This window comes from Pipistrellus kuhlii, unplaced genomic scaffold, assembly GCF_014108245.1.
Source record: "Pipistrellus kuhlii isolate mPipKuh1 unplaced genomic scaffold, mPipKuh1.p scaffold_m20_p_39, whole genome shotgun sequence".
Taxonomy (NCBI): Eukaryota; Metazoa; Chordata; class Mammalia; order Chiroptera; family Vespertilionidae; genus Pipistrellus; species Pipistrellus kuhlii.
Genome location: NW_023425539.1, coordinates 1,824,218 through 1,845,900, shown reverse-complemented (window position 1 = coordinate 1,845,900; position 21,683 = coordinate 1,824,218). Strand labels below are relative to the sequence as shown.

Here is a 21,683-nt window from a genome sequence, read left to right as displayed (position 1 = left end):
CATGTCCCGCGGCGTTTTAAAAAGTCCCGATTTTTTAAAACACCGTGGGACGCGGGACAAATTGTTCAAAATTGGGACGTCTTGTCACCTTACACTACGCATGCATCCAGGACTGGGATTCTGTAACCTGTCCCCACGGACCCTAAATGAATGACCAGCTGAAACCGGTTTGGCTCAGTGGATAGAGTGTCGGCCTGCGGACTGGAAGGTCCCAGGTTCGATTCCAGTCAAGGGCATGTACCTTGGTTGCGGGCACATCCCCGGTGGGAGGTGTGCAGGAGGCAGCTGATCGATGTTTCTCTCTCATCGATGTTTCTAGCTCTCTATCCCACTCTCTTCCTCTCTGTGAAACATCAATAAAATATATATATATTTTTAAAAATGAATGACCAGCCTGCCAGCCCCAGGCACGCACCAGGTTTTATCTCTGAGGATGACTCGAGGAAAGCTGCCTTGTACCAACCGTGCGGTTTGGAGAGAAGCACGGAAGTTCCCTTCTCTGTTTTCTTCCCCGAAAATGACGGGTGGAGAGTCTCGGGGCCCCACTTGGCCAACAGGCCTCCAACACCTACCTGCCCACAGCCTAGCTTCAGCAGGCTGCAGTGGGACAAGCACCCTTTGTGCCTGCAGGCCGCACACAAGGCCGCCAATGTGGGGCGCGCACAGAGCCCCCTCTGATCCAGCCAGGAAGCCCCCCAGCTCCGGGCACGCCTTCCCTTCAGAGTTGGCACCTGCGGGCCAGGTCTGGGCATGGCTCCAGCTCGAGGCTGTTAGCTGAGCCCACATCAAGCCCAGGGGAGGGGTGGGCAGGCAGGGTGTATGTGTGTGTGTGTGTGTGTGTGTAGACTCCCACCCTCACTGCTAACCGTGGAGGGCTCTGTGGGAAACAGGGGTGGGTTTGAGAACAGCCAGGTCCACAGCTGGCAGCTGCTGGACCGAGTTCCCACCCCGACAGGGTCTTTCTGCCAAATATACAAAGGAGGGAGCACCCCTCCCCCGTGTGGGTTTTGGAGGGGGCCTTCTAGGGGTGAAAAGCTGGGGCCTCACTCGGGAGCCCATGGCCCTCCGACAGCTCCTGCGGAGCGGGGCGGCCGCTGCCTGTGCCTCTGAGCCCTCCGGCCGGGAGGGGAGTCTCCCCGGGGATCCTCCGATGGAGGGAGCAGCCCCTCTCCCTGCGGGCGGGCCGGGAGCCCGCCCCGCGGGGCCGGCCGGGCGGCGGCGAGACGCATACGAAGCGCATTAGCGATTAATAATTTCCAGTTGTGCGCTCCCGGGGCCGCCGCCCCCGGCCTCTGCGGGCGGCTCCGCGCCGGCTCCGGGCCGGGCCGGGCGGCAGCTCCTGCGGGCCGGGCGGCCTGGCCCACCTGCGGGGCGGGCGGGGCCGAACGGGGCCCCGCGCCGGGAGGTGCTCGGGGCGGCGGGCGGCTCCGCGGAGCGCAGCGGCCCCTGGCGCCCGGTTCGCGGCCGGCGGAGCGGGCGGAGCGGCCGGTGCGGACGGCGCGGGGCGGGGCGGGCGGAGGCGGAGGCGGAGGCGGGGCGGCCGGGCGCGGCGGCGGCGGCGGCGGCCAGACCCGGGCGGCGGGCGGGCGGGCAGCGGCCCCGGCCCGCGTCTGCGCCCCTCCTGGTCCGGGGCGCCGCGCGCAGCCATGGTGGGCCGGCTGAACCTGCAGGATGTGCCCGAGCTCGTGGACACGAAGAAGAAGGGCGACGGCGTCCTGGACAGCCCGGACTCGGGGCTGCCGCCCAGCCCCAGCCCCGGCCACTGGGCGCCCGCGGCGGCGGGGGGCGGCGGGGAGCGCGGCCCGGCGCCCGGAGCGCTGGAGCCCGACGCGGCGGCGCCCGCGGCCCCGGTGAGTGCGTGCGCCTTCGGCCCTTCCCGCCCGCCGCCGCCGGCCCGGGACCCCGGCCGCCCCGGGGCGCAGCCCCCGCCCGTCGGGCCGGCGTGGCGGAGCCGGAGCCGGAGCGGGGAGCGCGCGGCCAGCTGGAGCCGCGGCCGGAAAGTTGTCATCGCCGGAGCGCGGGCCCCGGGGAGCCGCCGCCTCTCCCGCCGCCTCTCCCGCGGGGGGCGGCCCGGCTGCCCGGCGGGGGCGGGGGCGGGAATGGCTGGAGGGGCTCCCGGGGCGCCGGGAGGGAGCCCCAGGCTCGCCGGGCCGCTCGGCCGCTGCAGGCGTTGGCTCCAGGGTCTCCCCCTCCGACTGGTCCTGGGGCGCCCAGCTCCCCGCTTCAGGGCGCCTGGGGCCAGCCTTTGGGGACTATCTTTGGCCTCGGGGGGGACCTTTTGGGAAGGGTCACCCCGGGGCCTCTGGCCTCCCTGGGCCCCCTTGTCTGCCTGGCACAGGATGGGTGGGAGGCCTCTGGGGGGAGGGAACTTCAAAAAGTGAGTCCTTTTCTCTTAGTGTTTTTTTGTTTTTTTGTGTTTTGTTTTTTTTAAGAAAAACACAGAGTCTCTCCCGCCCCAGCAGTCGCTCAGGTGGGGGTGGTAACTGCCTTTACCTGGCGCGCAGGGAGGCCACATCCTGCCTCCGAGCAGAGCTCAGAGCTGGCTCCCCCCGTCCCCCTCCTGGGTAGGGAGGGGGGACCATACACGTTGATGGTACCAGCATCCGGGACCCACTGACCCTGTCTGTCCGTGGAGGCAGTGCATCCCCCTGTCCCCGCGGGAAGGCAGCACCAGTTCGGCGTGGCCTTCGGACGGGAGATCTGGCCCTTCCTAGCCTCGTGGTCCCCGTCCCCTGGCCGACCTGGCGCCTCCGCTGCTCCCTCCGCGGGGCTGGCCTTCCCCTGCAAGCCCGTCTGCTTCTGCTCTCCGCCCCAGTCAGCTTTTCCGCCCACCACAGCCCGCTGGCCCCTTCGGCGCCCGACTGGCACCTCCTCCGGGAAGTCTTCCCTGATGCCTCCCGGATTTGTGCCGGCGTGTGGCTCGTCCCGGCCCCTGTGGCACCGTGTCCGTGTGCTGGTTATCACTCCGGCCCTGGCCCAGCCGGCCGCCACTGGAGCTGGGGGTGTGCTCCGTGAGCAGAGAAGGCAGAGGAGGAGAGCTGTGTGCGTGTGTGGGTGCCTGAGGGAAGGCTGTGTGTGAGCTGGAGAGCCACCTGCCTGCTCCGGTGGCCGTCATCCTGCAGCCCAGACTGTCTTGAAGGAGCCCTGGAGGCTGGGGACTGTCAGGGGGCCAGAGAGCTGGGGGCCAGCAGGCCCGCTGTCCGGACTGGGGGGCTGGATCCGAAGCCCTGTACCAGCCAATGCCCCTCCTCCCCACCCTCTGACCTCGGCTCCCTCCCCAGTGGGGTCATTGAACTGCCCACCCCGTTCAGGTGCAGGACCCTCAGGGCCTGCCCCTCCCCCTGACCCATCCTGACCCCTTTGGCTTTTGTATTTCAACCTACACGCCCAAGGACACCTTGTCCCGGCGGCAGTGCGATCAGTGTCTGAGAGCCAGCCTTCGAGAGGGGTCTGCTTCCTTCCCCGTCCTGGAAGGGGTGGGGGTGGGACTACCACCTCCACACCCCGGCCGGTGTGGATCCTTCCCTCAAAGGAGGCAAAGAAAATGACAGGCGCCCCATAAACCCGGGACCCCAAAGGGCTGCTCCCTGCTGCCTCGTGAACATGGGGGGGACCCCCGTCAAGGCCGGTGGCCACGGGCACCTGTGTCCGATGGAACTGCCCCTCCTGGGCTGCGGGTGAGTGAGGAAGCCCAGAGCTCTGACCAGACTGGAGGCCAGCGACCCTCCGGGCGCGCCTGCTCCCCTCTGAGGCCTGGACAGTGGAGAGTGACAGGGAACTTTGGGGCGCTCCTGGCCCCGTGGGGTGCAGTCCTCCCTCTGGGCGGGGGCGGTGGGGGACATGGTGCTGAGTCTGCAGTGGAAGGACGCTGGTGGAAGGATGCCGTTTTGGCCTTTCCTGAGGCCGAGACAATGACAGGGTCGGGCGCGTCACTGGGGTTCCGGCAGAGGCAGGCTTCCTGGCCGCCTTGTGGGTCCGGCCACTCTTTCCAGCCTCTCCCGTGGGAAGGGGAGCCGGGGGTGCAGATTAGGTCTCAGAGGCCGTGTGATGTGCCTCCTGGGGCGCACAGCCCTTCCTGGCAGACCTGGGATTCGAACCCAGGCCTCTGGGCTCCCTTGGCTGGGTAACATCTGAACCGTCCACTGCTCTGTCCGTGCTGAGGCAGCCCTTCTCTGGCATCCTTCCCGGGCGGGGGCCACAGGCTCGGTGGGGCCCTCGGCCGCACGCCCCGAGCCAGGGCCTCGGGGGTGTCTCAGCCGGCCCATGGTCTGACTGTGCTCTCCGTCCTCCCAGAGTCCAGCCTCGCTCCCCACCCCGCCGGCCTCCGCCTGCGCCCCGAGGCTCTGTCCCCTGTCCTTCGGCGAAGGCGTGGAGTTTGACCCTTTGCCGCCGACGGAAGTGAGGTAAGCACAGCAGGCGCTGAGTGCATGTCATGGCTAGATTTTTCATTCTTTTATTCCAGAAATTAATGATTATTTTTTAAAAATATATATTAGTGCATCAGTCCTGGCCCATGTGGCTCAGTGGGTTGGAGCATCATCCTGTTCACCACGAGGTGGTGGGTTCCATTCCTGGTCAGGGCACATGCCCAGGCTGCCAGGCTCAAAGTCCGGTCAGGGCATGTGCGGGGGCAGCCGATCTGTGTGCCCCTCTCATATCGATGTTCCTCTCTCTCTCTCTCCCCCCCCCTCCCTCTCCCTCTCCGTCTCCCTCTCCCTCTCCCCCTCCCCCATCCTCCTCTCCCTCTCCCCCCTCTCCCCCCTCTTTCTCCCCCCTCCCCCTCTCTCCCCCTCCCTCTCTCTCCCCCTCCCCCTCTCTCCCCCTCCCCCTCTCCCCTCTCCCTCTCTCCCCCTCCCCCCTCTCCTCTCTCCCTCTCTCCCCCTCCCCCTCTCTCCCCCTCTCCCTCTTTCTCACCCTCCCCCTCTCCCCCTCTCCCTCTTCCTATAAAAAACAAAGACTAGTCATAGTTTGGTGGGCACGCTTTCAGATTTTTTCCTGCCTTCTAACCAGTTAAATATATAGACACACTTCTGAAAGTAAAAACACGATCATGTTACACATAAAGTCCTGCAACTTGCTTTTTGTACCTCATATGTCACGGCCATCAGAGGTTTGCAATTCTCTAATAAACGGGTTCCTCTTTCCAAGAGCTGGTCCCCGCCTGCCCCTTCCCCCCAGCCCTGCCCCAGGTGCTGTGCCCGGCTCAGGCTGAAATGTCCCGGGAAGGCGCCGCCTCCCTGGGGCCTCCGTCTCCCCAGGGCTGTCCGGGGCAGACGCACTGAGAGGCTCTGTTTGGGACCTGCCTTTTCGGAGGGAGGGAGGGAGGGAGGGAGGGGTTTTGCTTTGGGAGCCGGTGGTTTTACAGCCGGCGTCTCATGGCCTCCGCACAAAGGGCCCTTTGACGGGAACAAAGGAGGCTCCCCACGCGGGAGGTGAGCGGTCCAGCCCCCTGTTCCTGCGGAGCTTGTATTTTGAACAAAATGAGGACATGACTTCACGGCATCAGCTCTCACCTGCTCGCGGGAGCCGGCCTGCCCCTCCCGCTCCGGGGGAGAATGCTGGTGCGGACCCCGACACGGGGCGTGGGGCGGGGGGCGCTGTCCGACGTGTCTGTGTGTGCTGGCATGTACATTTCCGTACTTGCGAAGCTGTAATAATTCCACAGGAACACGCACTCACGCTTAGCTTACATTAAAAAAGAATTAACTCCCGCGTTACCAGAGAAAGACTTGAGGAAAAATAAAGCAGCTGCTGAGGAATATTGGTGTTGCTTTACGGCAGTCAGGATCGTAGCGGGTGCCCTGGCCGGGGCTCCGTTGGTTGAGCGTCACCCCAGGTAGCGAAAGGTCGCAGGTTCGATGCCCCGGCAGGGCACATACTCAGGGTGAGGTTCCATCCCTGGTCGGGTACGTGCAGGAGGCAGCTGATGGTTGTTCCTCTCTCTTTCCTTCTCCCTTCCTCGCTCTCTAAAATAAAATCAATAAAAACATACATTTTTTTTAAAAATCCCACTATTGTAATTGGCTTTGATTGATAAGGTCAGCTTGAAGGCCAACATGGACGAGTACTTGTATCACTGAGCATCCAAAAGCAGCATCTAAGGTTTCCAGGTTCCTTCATCCTCCCTTTAAAAAAAAAAAAAAAAAAAATATATATATATATATATATATATATATATATATATATATATATTTAATATATTTTATTGATTTTGTACAGAGAGGAAGGGAGAGAGATAGAGAGTTAGAAACATCGATGAGAGAGAGTCATCGATCAGCTGCCTCTTGCACACCCCCTACTGGGGATATGCCCACAACCAAGGTACATGCCCTTGACCGGAATCGAACCCGGGTCCCTTCAGTCCCCAAGCCGACGCTCTAACCATTGAGCTAAACCGGTTTCGGCTATTTTTTTTTTTAATTTATTTTTTACAGAGAGGAAGAGAGAGGGATAGAGAGTTAGAAATATCGATGAGAGAGAATCATCCATCAGCTGCCTCTTGCACACCCCCCACTGGGGATGTGCCTGCAACCAAGGTACATGCCCTTGATGGGAATCAAACCCGGGACCTTCCAGTCCGCAGGCTGACGCTCCACTGAGCCACACCGGTTTTGGCCTTCGTCCTCTCTCTAAAGAGCTAATTGATCGCTTCAGGGGACAGAGAAACAGTTGACCCTGGTGTAGCAGCAGAACTCCCGTTGTTACATAATAATTATCACCCACAGCACTTGCTGTGTTAACTAACATTCTGCCTCGTTCTTACTGGGCGCTCTGTACGGGAAAAGGTGACGGAGGCTTGGAAAAGCTCAGGCCGGGCACTTGACCGAGGAGGTCTCATGGCTTAAGTCAAGGGACGCTGCCAGGCGAGAAGCGGTGAACGCCAGGCCAACTCTGGAATCTTTTTATTTCTTTTTATTTTAAATATTTTTGATTGATTTTTTTACAGAGAGGAAGGGAGAGGGATAGAGAGTTAGAAACATCGGTTAGAGAGAATCATCGATCAGCTGCCTCCTGCACAGCCCCCACTGGGGATGTGCCCACAACCAAGGTACATGCCCTTGACCGGAATCAAACCCGGGACCTTTCAGTCCGCAGGCCGACGCTCTGTCCACTGTGCCACACCGGTTTCAGCTGGAATCTTGTGTTTAAATCCCAGCCCTCACAACCCCCTCCCTCTGTGACTTTAGCCTCCGAGTGGCCATTTCCTCTCCCAGGGTTGTTGGGAAACTGAAACCAGATCCTGGACGTAAAGGGCTTCCCCTACCGCCACACGCCAACTCTCCGCACACCAGCTCCGCGTGCTTCCGCCCAGAGCGGCCCCCGCGGGAGGCCGCACCCCCGGGAGGTCCGGGGTCCCGCCCAGAGCGGACCCCGCGGGAGGCCGCACCCCCGGGAGGTCCGGGGTCCCGCCCAGAGCGGCCCCCTGGGGAGGCCGCACCCCCGGGAGGTCCGGGGTCCCGCCCAGAGCGGCCCCCTGGGGAGGCCGCACCCCCGGGAGGTCCGGGGTCCCGCCCAGAGCGGACCCCGCGGGAGGCCGCACCCCCGGGAGGTCCGGGGTCCCGCCCAGAGCGCCCCCGCGGGAGGCCGCACCCCCGGGAGGTCCGGGGTCATGGCGGCGGGGCCTGGGCGCCCCGGCTCCGAGGGAGGGCTCACCGTGCCGCCTCCGTCTCCCGCCAGGTACACGTCCTCGGTCAAGTACGACTCGGAGCGGCACTTCATCGCCGGCGTGCGCCTGCCGCTGGGCCTGGCCGTGGCCTCCTGCAGCCAGACGGTCACCTGCATCCCCGACTGCACCTGGCGCAGCTACAAGGCGGAGCTGCGCTTCGAGCCGCGGCCCCGGCCCGCGCGCTTCCTCAGCACCACCATCGTCTACCCCAAGAGCCCCAAGGCCGTCTACACCACCACCCTGGACTACAACTGCCGCAAGGCGCTGCGGCGCTTCCTGTCCAGCGTGGAGCTCGAGGCCGCCGAGCTGGCCGGCGGGGACTGCCTCTCGGACGAGTGCTGACCCGGCGGGGTGGGCCGGCCCGGCTCCCGGCTCCCGGCTCCCGGCTCCTCTGCAGCCGCCGCCCGGCCCGGCCCGGCCCCGGCCTCCGCGAGAGGCCCTCTGCGCCCGGCCTGGGGAGGGAGGCGTCGGCGTCGTAGAAGGATGAGGGGGTTGGTTCTTTAGGTGCTTCGTTGGGAAAAGGGGTGTCTTTCTAGTTGGCTGCTGCACATTCCCCCCCCCCCCCCCCCCCCCCCCCCGAGTCTGGGTCTGATGAGAGCAGCGGGAGAAGGGCCGGGTTCGAACCAGGGAGGGGGGTGGTCTCTCCGGTGGACGGTCTGTCGGAGGAGGGGGAGGGGGAGGGAGGGAGGGGGGAAGCCGTGGAGCTGTCAGCCCGGCCCTCCCTCGCTGCGCCCAGCGGCGCCCCCTCCGGAGCCGGGCCGCCCATGTGGGCCCAATCTGTGCAGCGCGGGCCGTTCCGTGTTCTATTTCCATCCCCGCTCCCACTTCCTGTTAACCGAAAAGCTTGGAATTCGCGCAGTTTTTTTCACGACACCAAAAAGCCCCAGACGGCAGAAGGAGGTTTTTTTAAAGAGAGGGAGGGCTCTCCTGTGCTCACCTCCTCCGCGGGGCCAGGCGGACGGTGGCCGGGGCTGGAGGCCGCAGCCTTGCCCCGGTCCCTCCGGTCCCTCCGGGCCCGGGCCCTGGAGAGCGCCTCGCACCCGGGCACCAGGTGGCGTCGCCACAGGCCTGGGTGTGTGGGGCTCCCAAACGCTTCCCTGTGTTTTCACGTGGCCACACACGGCAGAGAGAAGCGGCTTTTTTTAAAAGGGCTTTTGGGGGCTCCACGAGGGGGCTCCCCCCAGGCCTGACCCCACCTGGGGGCGGATGTCTGTGTCTGTGACCGGGTCCATCAGCATGGGCCCTGGGCCAGCTGCTCTAGGACCGACCGTGTCCGCATGGCAGAGGCGTTCTGCCAGGGCCTTAGGTCCAGGCCGAAGGCAAGGAAATGCCCCCACCCCCCACCCCCGCCTCCTGTGAGGAAAAGGTGAGTCCCCCTCCGAAAGCTGGGCCCTGCCCTGCCGGTTCCATCCCGTAGCGTTCGCTGTAGAGTAAGAGGCTCCGGCCTGTGAGCCAGAGAAGCTCGGTGAGTCCCGCTGAGCTGGCCTCGGGGGCAGGGGCCGTGGCCGGGCCAGGAGGGAGCCGGGGCCAGGCTGCCTCTGCCTTCACCCCTGCCCGCCCTGCCTCACCCAACCCTCACTTCTTCCTGCCAATCCCCGAGGCTCCTGAGGGAAGAGAGTGGCAGTTGCTGTTTCTCTTCCCATTCGGGAAAGAAGGAACCGAGGATGTTTCCTCTGAACACATCCAAACTGTCCAGGGCCTGAGGGTGACGGGGTTTTGTCAGCCTGGGCTCCGCCGTTCCTGTGGCTCCTGCGGACGGCTTTGTCCGTGGGCCCTGAGAGCCGGAGTGACGGCTGTGCGGGTGCCTGGAGCCACAGCAGGGGCGGCTGACCTGGGAAGAGCCGGTGTGAGCAGGGGTGGGGTGAACGCACCCACTGAAAGTTATTGGGGGCCGATGGAGCCAGGGGGTCTGGTGTCCTGCTCACTGGGAACCCTGGGTGGTCACCCTGGGTGGTCGGTCTGCGGTGCTCCTGGCTGAAGGCGAGCATCCTCCCTGGGGAGCCTGCAGGGGGCGCTGGACTTCCTGAGTTTGCCGGATGGGGCTGGGGAAGGGGGTGTCCCATCAGAGGGGCCCTGCCGTCTCCTTAGTCACACCGAGCAACAAATGCTCCCTGTGTTTGGAAAAGCAAATCACACGGCATTTATGATAAACACGGATTTTCCTCTCCAATCCCATGGTCTGTATCATGTAGGACACACGGCACATGTGATTTTTAAAGGATGTCGAGAGGATTCCCAAGGCTCTGCTCCGGCCCCGGGGACAGACACCTTGAGGGAGCTCAGAGCGCCGGGTGGGCAGCCGTCCAGAGGGCCGGGCCGGGCAGCCGGCCGCGCGGGGCCTGTGCAGGGGGGTGGGGTAAGCTCAGGCCGGTCACCGGGCGGGGAGAGACCTGAATGAGACCGGGAAAGTAAGTAGGATGAGCGGCTGTGGGTGGGTAATGCACATGGAAAGGCAGGTTGTAGTTTAAGTTATTCTCCGGGGAACCAACGCGAGTTCTTCCCAGGCCTTTTCCTTCAAACCCGCTCGGCTGGACGCCGCAGAAAAGCAGTCTCGTGAGGACACAGCGGGACACCTGGGCGGGTGAGGGACTCCGGCGGACGGCGGGTTCCTGTCGGTGTGCAGGGCGGAAGCAACGCTTTTTAAGACTCTCGCTGAGGCCAGACGCTCCTGAGCACCCCCGGGAGACTCCGTTTTCTGGCGAATCCACGTCTCCTCAGGCTCTGGAGCGATGGCTTTCGTGTAAGAAGGGTGATGGGTGACCTCAGAAAGACGTTTTACTTTCAAAGCCGGACTTTTAAGAAAGAACGATGACCTGGTCAGCGGAAACTTCTGTTTCTCACCTTAGGAAACCCAGGATAGCATTTGGCAAAAACTATTTTTTAAAATTTCTCTTTGACCTCTGTTCCCCCCCCCCCCCCACTCTCCATTTTGCTTTGTGACGTCTTCATTTAACAATAAATTATCTTTTAAAAACAACAAACCTTAGAGAGGTTTCTCTCTTTGAAAGTAAAATTGTAATGTTTTGGTTAAGAAAAATGAGAGAAGCAGCAGCTCTTTGCCGCAGACGTTTTTAAGATGTGATTGTAATGTAATAGAACGCTGTTTCTGTCTGGAATGTGCCTTTCCTCGGGGTTACAAGATGTTCGGGGGCCCTGGGCACAGATGGTTTTAGGACTTAGTTCCCTGGTTCGATGTATACTCTTTCCTGAGGTCCATGTGCCCTGGAAACGTGGCTGTGAGTGAGGGGAGGCCAGTCCTCCCCCTTCCCCTTTCTTTTTTCTTTTCTTAAAATATATTTTATTGATTTTTTACAGAGAGGAAGAGAGAGAGATGGATAGTTAGAAACATTGAAGAGAGAATCATCCATCAGCTGCCTCTTGCACACCCCCTACTGGGGATGTGCCCGCAACCAAGGTACATGCCTTGGACTGGAATCGAACCTGGGACCCTTCAGTCTGCAGGCCAATGCTCTATCCACTGAGCCAAACCAGTTTTGGTCTCCCCTCCTCTTTCAAATGGCCCTTCTCCCCACTTTGCAGAAGAAACACATGTCTTAGTCTGACCATCTTTTTGTTTTGTTTTGTTTTGTTTAAATTTCTTCATTTATTAAGGTATTACAAATTTGTCCTCATCTTCCCATTCCCATCCCACACCCCTCCCCACGCATGCTCCCACCCCCTATTTTCCTTGACCACTGGTTAGGCTCATATGGATGCACACAAGTCCTTTGGTTGATCTCTCCCTTTTATCCCCACCCTCCCCTACGCTCCCTCTGAGGTCCGACAGTCTGATCCATGCCTCCTTGTCTCTGGGTCTGTTCTTGTTCACCGTTTCCCCGAGCTGAGTGAGCTCACGCGATACTGGAAATACACTTCTAAGAACCGAAAATGAGACGAGCAATAATGGTTATGCTGAGAGGCAAATGAATCAGTCTGTAGTGAGTTTCTTTCTGGGCCAACAGTTCTTTTGAGTCCCAATTTCAATGTCAAACAGTTCCTTATGTGTACATGTGAGCAATGATACTTCAGTTCTGGGTGGTGGATAACCATCTTTTTAAAAAAAATAACTTTTTAAAGCTGATTTCAGAGAAGAAGGGAGAGGGATAAAGAAATTTTTTAAAAATCAATGAGGAAAGAGAATCATTGATTGGCTCCCCCCTTCACATCCCCCACTGGAGATCAAGCCCACAACCCAAGCATGTGCCCGAACCAGGAATCCAACCGTGACCTCCTGGTGCATAGGTCCACGCTTAGCCTCTGAGCCGCTCCAGCAAGGCTGACCATCTTTAGTTTTGTTGAGGGTGATCCTCCGGTATCGTAAAACCTGTAACACCAGACAAAAGAACAGATAAAAACCTAGGTGTCTGGGTACCAGGGCCCCACGGTAGCTCTTCATGTGATTTTGTCAGGGATGGAGAGTGGTGGCAGAGCAGGGCTGGCCTGTGTGGGGAAGCCCTCACTTCCAGTTTCCCCTGAAGGGAGGCAGCTGAGTGATAACACTTTCCATGTAACACCCACATCTCTTCAATCTCAGACTCATGTCCTCCCCGAGGGAAGGTCCGTTGGGGCCAAGCAAAGAGGATCGGTAAGGAATGTTGAAAGTGAAGGCATCTTATTTCCTTCAAGCTTCACTTTCATCGCTAGGCTCTGTGCCTTATCTGTTCGTCTTTAAGTTACACTCAGAAATATGTCCCCCGGGGTTGAATGCCAGGTGGAGGGGGTCAATAGGGAAAAGAGAGGGACATCTGCAATACTTTCAACAGCAAAGATACATTTTTTAGAAAATAATGTAAAAGAAAGAAAGATATCTCAGGAATGAATATTATAAATCCTATAACTTTTTTAAAAAGCCAATCTTTAACAGAAATTAAGTCTAACTTGGCTGATCAGGATGACAGTGAGACCTAATATTGCCAATCGGGTTATACATATGCTGTAAATTTCCATAAAACAAAAGTGCTAATCAGCAGTCCCAAGATTTTTTTGGGGGAAAATATTTACGGTGTGTAAGGTTAACGTTATAATTGTGTGTGGCATGGTGTGTGTAGAGCACATGTGTCAAACACAAGGCCCGCGGGCCAAATCCGTCCCGCCAGGCCTTGCAATGTGGCCCGCACCGCGCTGTCATCACTGCATTCCGCTGCGTTTCCATCACAGTGACAGTTTATGACTGTTCAGTAAACCATTCGGCCTGCGATTTAGGCTGGATTTTAGATTTTGGCCCCTTCTCTGATTGAGTTCGACACCCCTAGTGTAGAGAGAGGCGAAAGTGTGTTGTAACTAATAATGTTCCAATGTTCCCTTAAAAAATGCCTTTCTAAGTATATCAGATTAAGCTGATGACCTCCAGAGAAGAAGTAGTAGGTAGCCTCTATAATAAAAGCGTAGCATGCAAATTGTCCCTTCAACCTGGAGTTCTCTGGGAGTCTGAACAGGGGGCGGGGCTGGCCGGTTGAAGGGAGGGAGGCCCCGCAGGCCGGCAGCTACCAGGGACCCTCCCAGTGCACTGGGCCTCCAGTGAGCTCTAATAATGAAAGCGTAATATGCTAATTAGACGGCATCCTTCCGGATGTCCTTCCTTCCGGACAGGCCACGGTGGTGGGGAGCCAAGGCCCTTGCACGAATTTTGTGTCAGGCCTCTAGTTCATAATAACATAATAAATCTTAGGAAGGTTTTTTGGTATACTTCCTAGAAATTTTAAAAGCCAATAATTCTGTGGATTAAGTAATGAATCTATGGCAAGAAATGCCTCTTGCAGAAGCCGGTTTGGCTCAGTGGTAGAGTGTCGGTCTGTGGACTGAAGGGTCCCAGGTTCGATTCCGGTCAAGGGCATGTACATTGGTTGCGGGCACATCCCCGGTAGGGGGTGTGCAAGAGGCAGCTGGCTGATGTTTCTCTCTCATTGATGTTTCTAGCTCTCTATCTCTCTCCCTTCCTCTCTGTTAAAAATCAATAAAATATATATTTTTTAAAAATGCCTCTTTTAAAAATTAAGTACGAATACGTTAGCCCTGGCCGGTGTGGCTCAGTTGGTTGGGCACCGTCCCACGTATCGAAAGGTTGCCAGTTTGATTCCCAATGTGCCTGGGTTGCCACTCGGTCCCTGGTGGGGGTTGTGCAGGAGGCAGTCGATTGATGCTTTTCTCTCACATCGATGTATCTCTCTCCCTCTCTCTGTTCCTCTCTCTGTAAAAATTAATTTAAGCCAAAACTGGTTTGGCTCGGTGGATAGAGCATCCATCTGCGGACTGAAAGGTTCCAGGTTCGATTCTGGTCAAGGGCATGTACCTTGGTTGCGGGCACATCCCCGGTGGGGGGTGTGCAGGAGGCAGCTGATCGATATTTCTCTCTCATCGATGTTTCTAGCTCTCTACCCCTCTCTCTTCCTCTCTGTAAAAATTCAATAAAATATATTTTTTTAAAAAATTAATTTAAAATCTTAAAAAAATACTAATACGTGTAGCATATAATCACTATCAAGTAGTTTGTGTGCATTACTGTTTCCCATTGTGCTTTCCAGGGAGTAAATATATAAGGGCCTCTGGTCCAATGACTTGGGGAGGTTAAAGTTGAGCGATGCTAATTATGTCTACGGAAGGGCTTCTAGGAACCTTGTGTAACCAGCTTTGGCGGCCTCACACCCTCACGAAGCACAGTGGCAGCAGCAGCGAGCAGTTCTTTCTCGCCTGCAAGCTCACAGCTCCCATGGAGCAGGTCTGCCCGAGGCTGGATGTTGAGTTCGGGTTGGCCCCTCTGGTCTCCGGAGCAGGTTAGGCAGGTGCCGAGGCACATTCTTCTCAAGGAAGAGGTCAGATGATGCCCGGGAAACGGGTAGGAACATACAATACCTCTTACCTTCTACACTGGGGCCCTGTCAACGTCCACCCACGTTCTACTGGCCAAAGCACGTCGCCTGACCAGCACAGCCTCCCTGGGGTGTGGGAGGACCGGGCATGTGCTGGAAAATAGCCTTTAATCTGTTGATGTGCACTAAGAATCTTCGAATGGGGAAACCTTGCAGGTGACATTTCCCAAGCACGTTGGCTCCGAGGGCCCAGGAGTGTTTTATGGACTCGTTAAACTGACATTAACAGGAGGAGAGGTACACCGTTTCATTGAAGTCACAGCTTTTATGTGCCTGAGGGCCTTGCAGAAAGGTCATAAAAACCCAAAGACGTGGTTAGACGTGGGAACTTGTGTGCCACCTCAGCCATGGGTGACAGACTGAGAAGTGAAGAGAAAAAGGAAAGGGGTTCTGGGAGTCTAGGGCCAACAAACGGGGGGAAAGTAACTAGGAAACGTATTTGGGATTCTGAGGGGAGATAAGGGTGATTCTAATAAGGCCTGTGGATGCAAACTCATCTTGGTACTGGCTCTCTGTCCTGTTGATCGGAGTTACTCTCCTCATTCTGGTCGAGGAGAGGGAGGTGGGGACCTATACCACCTTCACAAAGGGGGATGCATGCCCTGCTTTTAGGCAGACAAGAGGGGAGCAAATAGCCTTTCCTACACCTGTGGATTCTCAAATGCCTTCAGCACAGAAGAATCCTTGCTGAAACTGGTTTGGCTTAGTGGATAGACCGTCGGCCTGCGGACTGAAAGGTCTCGGGTTTGATTCCGGTCAGAGGCATGGACCTTGGTTGCGGGCACATCCCCAGTAAGGGGTGTGCAAGAGGCAGCTGTCAGATGATGACTCTCTCTCCTCGATGTTTCTAACTCTATCCCTCTCTCTTCCTCTCTGTAAAAAATCAATAAAATATATTTTTAAATAAAGAATCCTTATGCCAAAGTGGCATACTCCAGACCCCTCTCATCAGACCACCTGGGTCCAAACCAGCGCCATCATTTCTCAGCTGTGTGACCTCGAGCGAGTCTCTTAAATTCTCTGTACGACGGGCGTCTCGAGTTATTCTCTCCGTAGAAATGCCGGGGGGAGGAAGTGAGTTCCTGTCGGCAAACTGCTTAGAGCAGTATCCACTAAAGGCGATGTAAGTGTGACATTGTTTTAATTATCTTCTGGCTTTGCATTTTCAATTCCAAGAATGTGCCCAAAGCACTGGAAAATTGCACTAAAATGTGCATATAAGGACGTCCCTTGCAAAGTTGTTTAGAATAGCCAAAAATAGGGAAACCAAATAGATGTCCGCAAACGGGGGTTGAGTAAACTGTCTGGACAACGGAGCGCTAGGCGAGCATTACCAAGCACCATGTGGATGTCTACTTAGTGGTTTGGGAAGATGCTATATTTCCAAGAAAACCTTTAAAAGACGACATGCATGCCCCGCCAGCATGGCTCAGTGGCTGAGGAGATCCCAGTTCGCTGCCCGGTCAGGGCACAGGCCCGGGCGGCAGGCACCATCCCCAGAGTGGGGAGTGCAGGAGGCAGCCCATCGGTGACGCTCTCTCTCCCTCTCCCTCTCCCTTCCTCTCTAACATCAATCAAAAAATATATTAGGAAAAGTCCTTGGAAGTCTGGACACCAGACAGAGGAGGGCCGCTGAATGGCGGGACTATGACGTGCCCTCACATGCTTCTTGCTCCTCTGCATGTTCTGGTTTGTCCGTGATACGTGCACGTTTCCTGTCTCGTTTGAACAGTAAAGCCTGAGCGTAGAACTGTGAACAGCTCTCTGGTGAGTTAAGTGTATGGAACAGAGTTAAACGGTCAGTCTGCCTGCCCCTGAGCCGAGGCCGGGAGCGGTCGAGGGTCAGATGGTGGTGCTGGTGGCGGTTTAACAGCGTAGTTAGCCGCCACCTTTTCACGGCCGTTGGCTAAAGATACGAGACTTGGGTCAGAGACAAAGGACGGCGGGCTCGTCACGGCCATCGCTGGCGCATCGGCGGCGCCTGTGCCGGTTCCAGCCTCCGTCCGGCAGAGCGTGCCGAGGGCCGGGTGGCACCGCACACAGGGGTGGTCCCCGCAAAGGAGCCGGAGCCGGGAGCCGGAACCCTAGTGAGGAGCAGTAAGCACATCGGCCCGCTCCGGAGGGAGCCGCTCCGTCCCCCAGGCTGTGCGTCACCAGCATCCCTCCCGATGTGCAGACACCCGAGGCCCGGGGGGAGCCGGCTCCCCACAGCCCCGCTTCTCGAATGTTAACGGGCATGTGAGTCACCAGGCCTCTTGTTAAACGGCAGGGGCTGAGGCAGGAAGTCTGGGTGGGGCCCGAGAGCTGGCTCCCGAGAGAGGTTCTAACCAGCTCCAGGCCACGCTGGTGCCGCTGGCCCCAGCCCACGCGCTGAGCGAGGCCTCGGGCAGCCCCTCGGTGCCCAGGCCTGGGCAGCGGCGGGTGCAGGCCAGAGCGCTGGCCAGGTGGGGAGGAGTGGGAGGAGGGGAGGGTCCTGTGATTAAGTGGGGATGGCTGAGGGGGGTGGAACCTTCCTGAGTCTTCCCCAGTGCTGATCAGAGGGGGATGTCGGGAAGCTGGAAGGCTGGACTTGACCATGAACAAGCACACAGCGTGGCCGGGAGCCTGAGAAGGTGCTTTCCCACCACCCAGGGCCCCTGGAGCCCCCGAGTGAGAGGTTCCTGCCCCCCCCCCCCCCCGGAAGCTCTTCTGCCCCCACAGTTCCCAGAAACAGCTCCTTCCTCCAGCACCGCCCCACCTGCCTCCCCGCGGCCTCTGTCTCTTCCTGTTGTGGTCCAACGCCGGGCGCAGGCAGCTCGGCTCCCACCGACGGGGAGAGCCGGCCGGAGGGGCCACAGCACAGTCACCCATTGCCCGTAGCTTCCGGGTGACCTGGGCCAGTCGTCCCTCTGAGCCCCTTTCCTCCCGTCCGCGTGGACTCAGCACCTCCGCCTCGGAGACTGTGGTGGAGGCGGAGGGAAACCGGGAACGATCAGTGCCCGGCGCCGTGGGGGCGGGAGGCTCCGGCCATCCTGGGCAGGTGCCTGATCACCATTCCCTGCCAGGACAGGCGATGACCTTAAAGCAGATCTTGTAGGAGGCGAGTGATTTGAGTAAGTCCCCTCTTCTCGCTAAGTCTACACTGGATAGTGGAGACAGCCCGGCTGGTGTGGCTCAGTGGCTGGGTGTTGACCTATGAACCCGGAGATCACGTTCGATTCCCAGTCAGGGCACAGGCCCAGGTTGAGGGCTCGATCCCCCGCATGGGGCACACAGGAGGCAGCCCATCAATGATTCTCTATCACGGATGTTCCCTCCACCCCCATTTCCCTTCCTCTCTGAAATCATTAAAAAATATATTTTTTAAAAAAATAAAACAAGCTGAAACTGGTTTGGATCAGTGGATAGAGCGTTGGCCTAGAGACTGAGGGGTCCAGGGTTCGATTCCGGTGAAGGGCATGTACCTTGGTGGCGGGCACGTCCCCAGTAGGGGGTGTGCAGGAGGCAGCTGGTCGATGATTCTCTCTCATCGATGTTTCTAATTCTCTATTCTCTCTTCCTCTCTGTAAAAAATCAGTATATTTTTTAAAAATAAAACAAAATGGAGATAATTCTCAGGGAACTCAAGTGAGGGACGAATGAGACAGAAGCCCTTTGTATGATGACCTGAAATGGTATCATTGCAAGGCAGGGCACAGACTGTGCACTGTGAAGAGAGGTGTGAGCCGCTCTGTCCAGCTCCGGGCACAGGGCATGGCGAGTAGAAACCAGGTGGTCTCACCTGGCACAGGGCCACCACAGCCCCCCCTGCAGGCGCAGCATGGTCCTGCAGGTAAATGCAGCCCCCCGGGGCACTGGCACGGGTGTCTGCGGGCCTGGGGACCCGTGGCTTCTCACCAGCAGGCTGGCTGTGGGTTTGCGCTTAGATCGAGGGCGAGGCAGCTCGCCGAGAGGCACAGCTGAGGAGGAGGGGTGGCCCGCGGCATGCTAGCTGCTGTGTAACCAAACTACCCCAGGATGTAGTGGCTTCAAACTACTTTATTACCGCCTCACAGGGGCCGCAGGTCCTGGGGCGTTGCGTGAGGCCGGTGGTGCGTCTCCCATCTCTCCTCCTCAGGAGCCACACCAAGCCCCGTCCTCCCCCCTGGAGTCCCAGGTCCCCCTCAGCCTGCTCAGCTCAGGCCTCGGGGAGGACGGGGCTCCCCACAAGCCCCTTCCCTGTGCGTTGCCAGGTCACCATGGCTGGCTGTTCAGAGGGCGAGGAGAGGTGCTCTGCCAGGCAGCCAGGTACGCACTGTGCCTAACGGTCAAGTAAGCTCGGTGGTGGTGTGCATTGACTTCCAACCTCTCCTAGAATCCTGTGTGGTGTGTGTTTAGAATCCTGCATGTCTTGTGTGTGTGTGTTTAGAATCCTGCATGTGTTGTGTGTGTCCAGAATCCTGCATGTCTTGTGTGTGTGTGTGTGTGTGTGTTGAGAATCCTGCATGTCTTGTGTGTGTGTGTTGAGAATCCTGCATGTCTTGTGTGTGTGTGTATCTGTGTGAGTGTTGAGAATCCTGCATGTCTTGTGTGTGTGTGTCTGTGTGTGTGTTGAGAATCCTGCATGTCTTGTGTGTGTGTGTGTGTGTTAGAATCCTGCATGTCTTGTGTGTGTGTTAGAATCCTGCATGTCTTGTGTGTGTGTGTGTGTTAGAATCCTGCATGTCTTGTGTGTGTGTGTGTGTGTTAGAATCCTGCATGTCTTGTGTGTGTGTGTTAGAATCCTGCATGTCTTGTGTGTGTGTGTGTGTGTGTTAGAATCCTGCATGTCTTGTGTGTGTGTGTGTTAGAATCCTGCATGTCTTGTGTGTGTGTGTGTGTTAGAATCCTGCATGTCTTGTGTGTGTGTGTGTGTTAGAATCCTGCATGTCGCCGAGACCGGTTTGGCTCAGTGGATAGAGCGTCGGCTTGGGGACTGAAGGGACCCGGGTTCGATTCCGGTCAAGGGCATGTACCTTGGTTGCGGGCATATCCCCAGTAGGGGGTGTGCAAGAGGCAGCTGATCGATGACTCTCTCTCTCATCGATGTTTCTAGCTTTCTGTCTCTCTCCCTTCCTCTCTGTACAAAATCAATAAAATATATTAAAAAAAAAAAAAAAAAAAAAAAAAGAATCCTGCATGTCTTGTGTGTGTGTGTGTGTGTGTGTGTGTGTGTGTTAGAATCCTGCATGTCTTGTGTGTGTGTGTTAGAATCCTGCATGTCTTGTGTGTGTGTGTGTGTGTGTGTGTGTGTTAGAATCCTGCATGTCTCTAACTCCTTGGCAGTCAGGGACGTCGTCTGAAGCCTCCGCTCTCGCTCCCAGGCCCTGCAGGGGGCTGCACACCGGTGGCTGATGCTGGCCCAGGGCCACCCCGTGTCTTGGCCTCTGTCTGCATCTCTGTATGAGGGCGATTCCCGCGCAGCTGAGGCAGCATCAGGCCCACAGTGTGGCAGCTGGAAGCGCCAGGGGGAGCACCCGGGCCAGCCCTCAGCTCCCGGAGGCGGGCAGGCCAATCCTGACTGTTTCCCGGAGATGAAGCCCCCCTTGTCCTGCCTGGAAGCTGGTTTAACAGTGTCCGGGGCTGGTGCAGCCACTGTGGAGATCAGTGTGGCGTTTCCTCAAACTTAAATATGGAACTGCCCGCTGACCCAGTGAGCCCACTTCTAGGAATATATCCTAAAAAACCTGAAACACCATCAGAAAGAATGTGTGCACCCCTCTGTCCATAGCAGCACAATTCACAATAGCCAACATCTGCAAACAGCCAGGTGCCCATCAGTAGATGGGTGGATAGAAAAGCTGTGGTACATGTATGCCCTGGAAGGCTATGCAGCTGCAAACAAGAACCTCTTACCCTGAGACAGCGTGGAGGGACAGTATCATGCTAATAAGTCAATATCATGAAATAAGTCAGTCAGAGGAAGACAAGTATCACATGATCTCACTCGTATGTGGAACCTAAGTAACAAAATAAACCGACAAACGGAGTGGATCCAGAGACATGGGAGATGGAACAGAGGGCGGGAACTCGGAGGGAAGGTGGGGGGAGGGTGGGCGGGTGCGAGGTAATCAACCAAGGACCTCCTGGCCCATGGACACAGGAAATGGAGTGGGGAGAGCCTGGGGTGGGGGAAAGGAGGGGCAGGCTGGAGGGAGGTCATGGGGGAATAAAGGGGACATGTGTAATACTTCCAACAATAGTTTAATTTTATCCCTGGATTGGCTGTCTTGTGTGTGAGTATGTGTGTGTGTGTGTGTGTGTGTGTGTGTGCACGCGTGTGTGTTAATCCCCACAGGAGGATATTTTTCCGTTGATTTTTAGAGAGGGTGGGAGGGGATGAGAGATGGGGAAGGAAGGAGAGGGGGCAGAGAGAAGCATCAATGTGAGAGAGAGACATCGATTGGTTGGCTCCTGCGCACACCCCGACTAGTGGTCGGGAATCGAATCTAACAACCCAGGTGTGTGCCCCTGACCTGGAATCAAACCCCTGAACCCTCTGATGCACAGGCCAGCACTCTAACCACTGAGCAACACTGGCCCGGGCTTGCCTGCTTTTCCTTCCCTGTTTCTATCGATCTTTCTTTCACCTCCCCAATAACCTACGTGCACCCGAGTGCTTGTCTCTGGGCTGCTTCCGGGAGAACCCAAACCAGAGAACAGTGGCCCTGGCTCCGTGTGTGTGGAAGGGAAGCACAGCAACTCGGGACAGGGAGCCTCGCAGAGGCTTTTCAAAGCTTTGCTTAACATGCGATTGGGGGGATGAGGGGAGGCTCATGTTTGGAGAGAAGCAATAGTCACGTGGAGGCTTCTCGGCCTCACCTCCCGGGAATGACGGCTGGAGCTTCTTGCAGACCACTAAGGGCAGGGCGTGTGCTTAATGACAAGGAAAGGAAAGCGGTTTGGCTCAGCGGTAGAGCGTCGGTCTGCAGACTGAAAGGTCCCAGGTTCGATTCCGGTCAGGGGCATGTATTGTACATTGGTTGCGGGCGCATCCCCAGTAGGGGGTGTGCAAGAGGCAGCTGGTCGATGTTTCTCCCTCATAGATGTTTCTAGCTCTCTATCTCTCTCCCTTCCTCTCTGTAAAAAATCAATAAAATATATATATATATATTTTTTTAAAGAAAGGTCTCTGGGATATCTGGAGCATCTTC

General features: G+C 57.6%; 1 protein-coding gene across 1 annotated transcript; it reads left to right on the top strand.

Annotated features, from left to right (window-relative positions):
• Positions 1 to 1,534: 1,534 nt before the first annotated feature.
• Positions 1,535 to 10,640, top strand: RFLNB (refilin B). Its single transcript, XM_036408584.2, has 3 exons — positions 1,535 to 1,850; positions 4,294 to 4,403; positions 7,678 to 10,640. The coding sequence occupies exons 1-3, from the start codon at positions 1,647 to 1,649 to the stop codon at positions 8,006 to 8,008; spliced, it is 645 nt and encodes a 214-aa protein (XP_036264477.1). The 5' UTR covers positions 1,535 to 1,646; the 3' UTR covers positions 8,009 to 10,640.
• Positions 10,641 to 21,683: the final 11,043 nt, after the last annotated feature.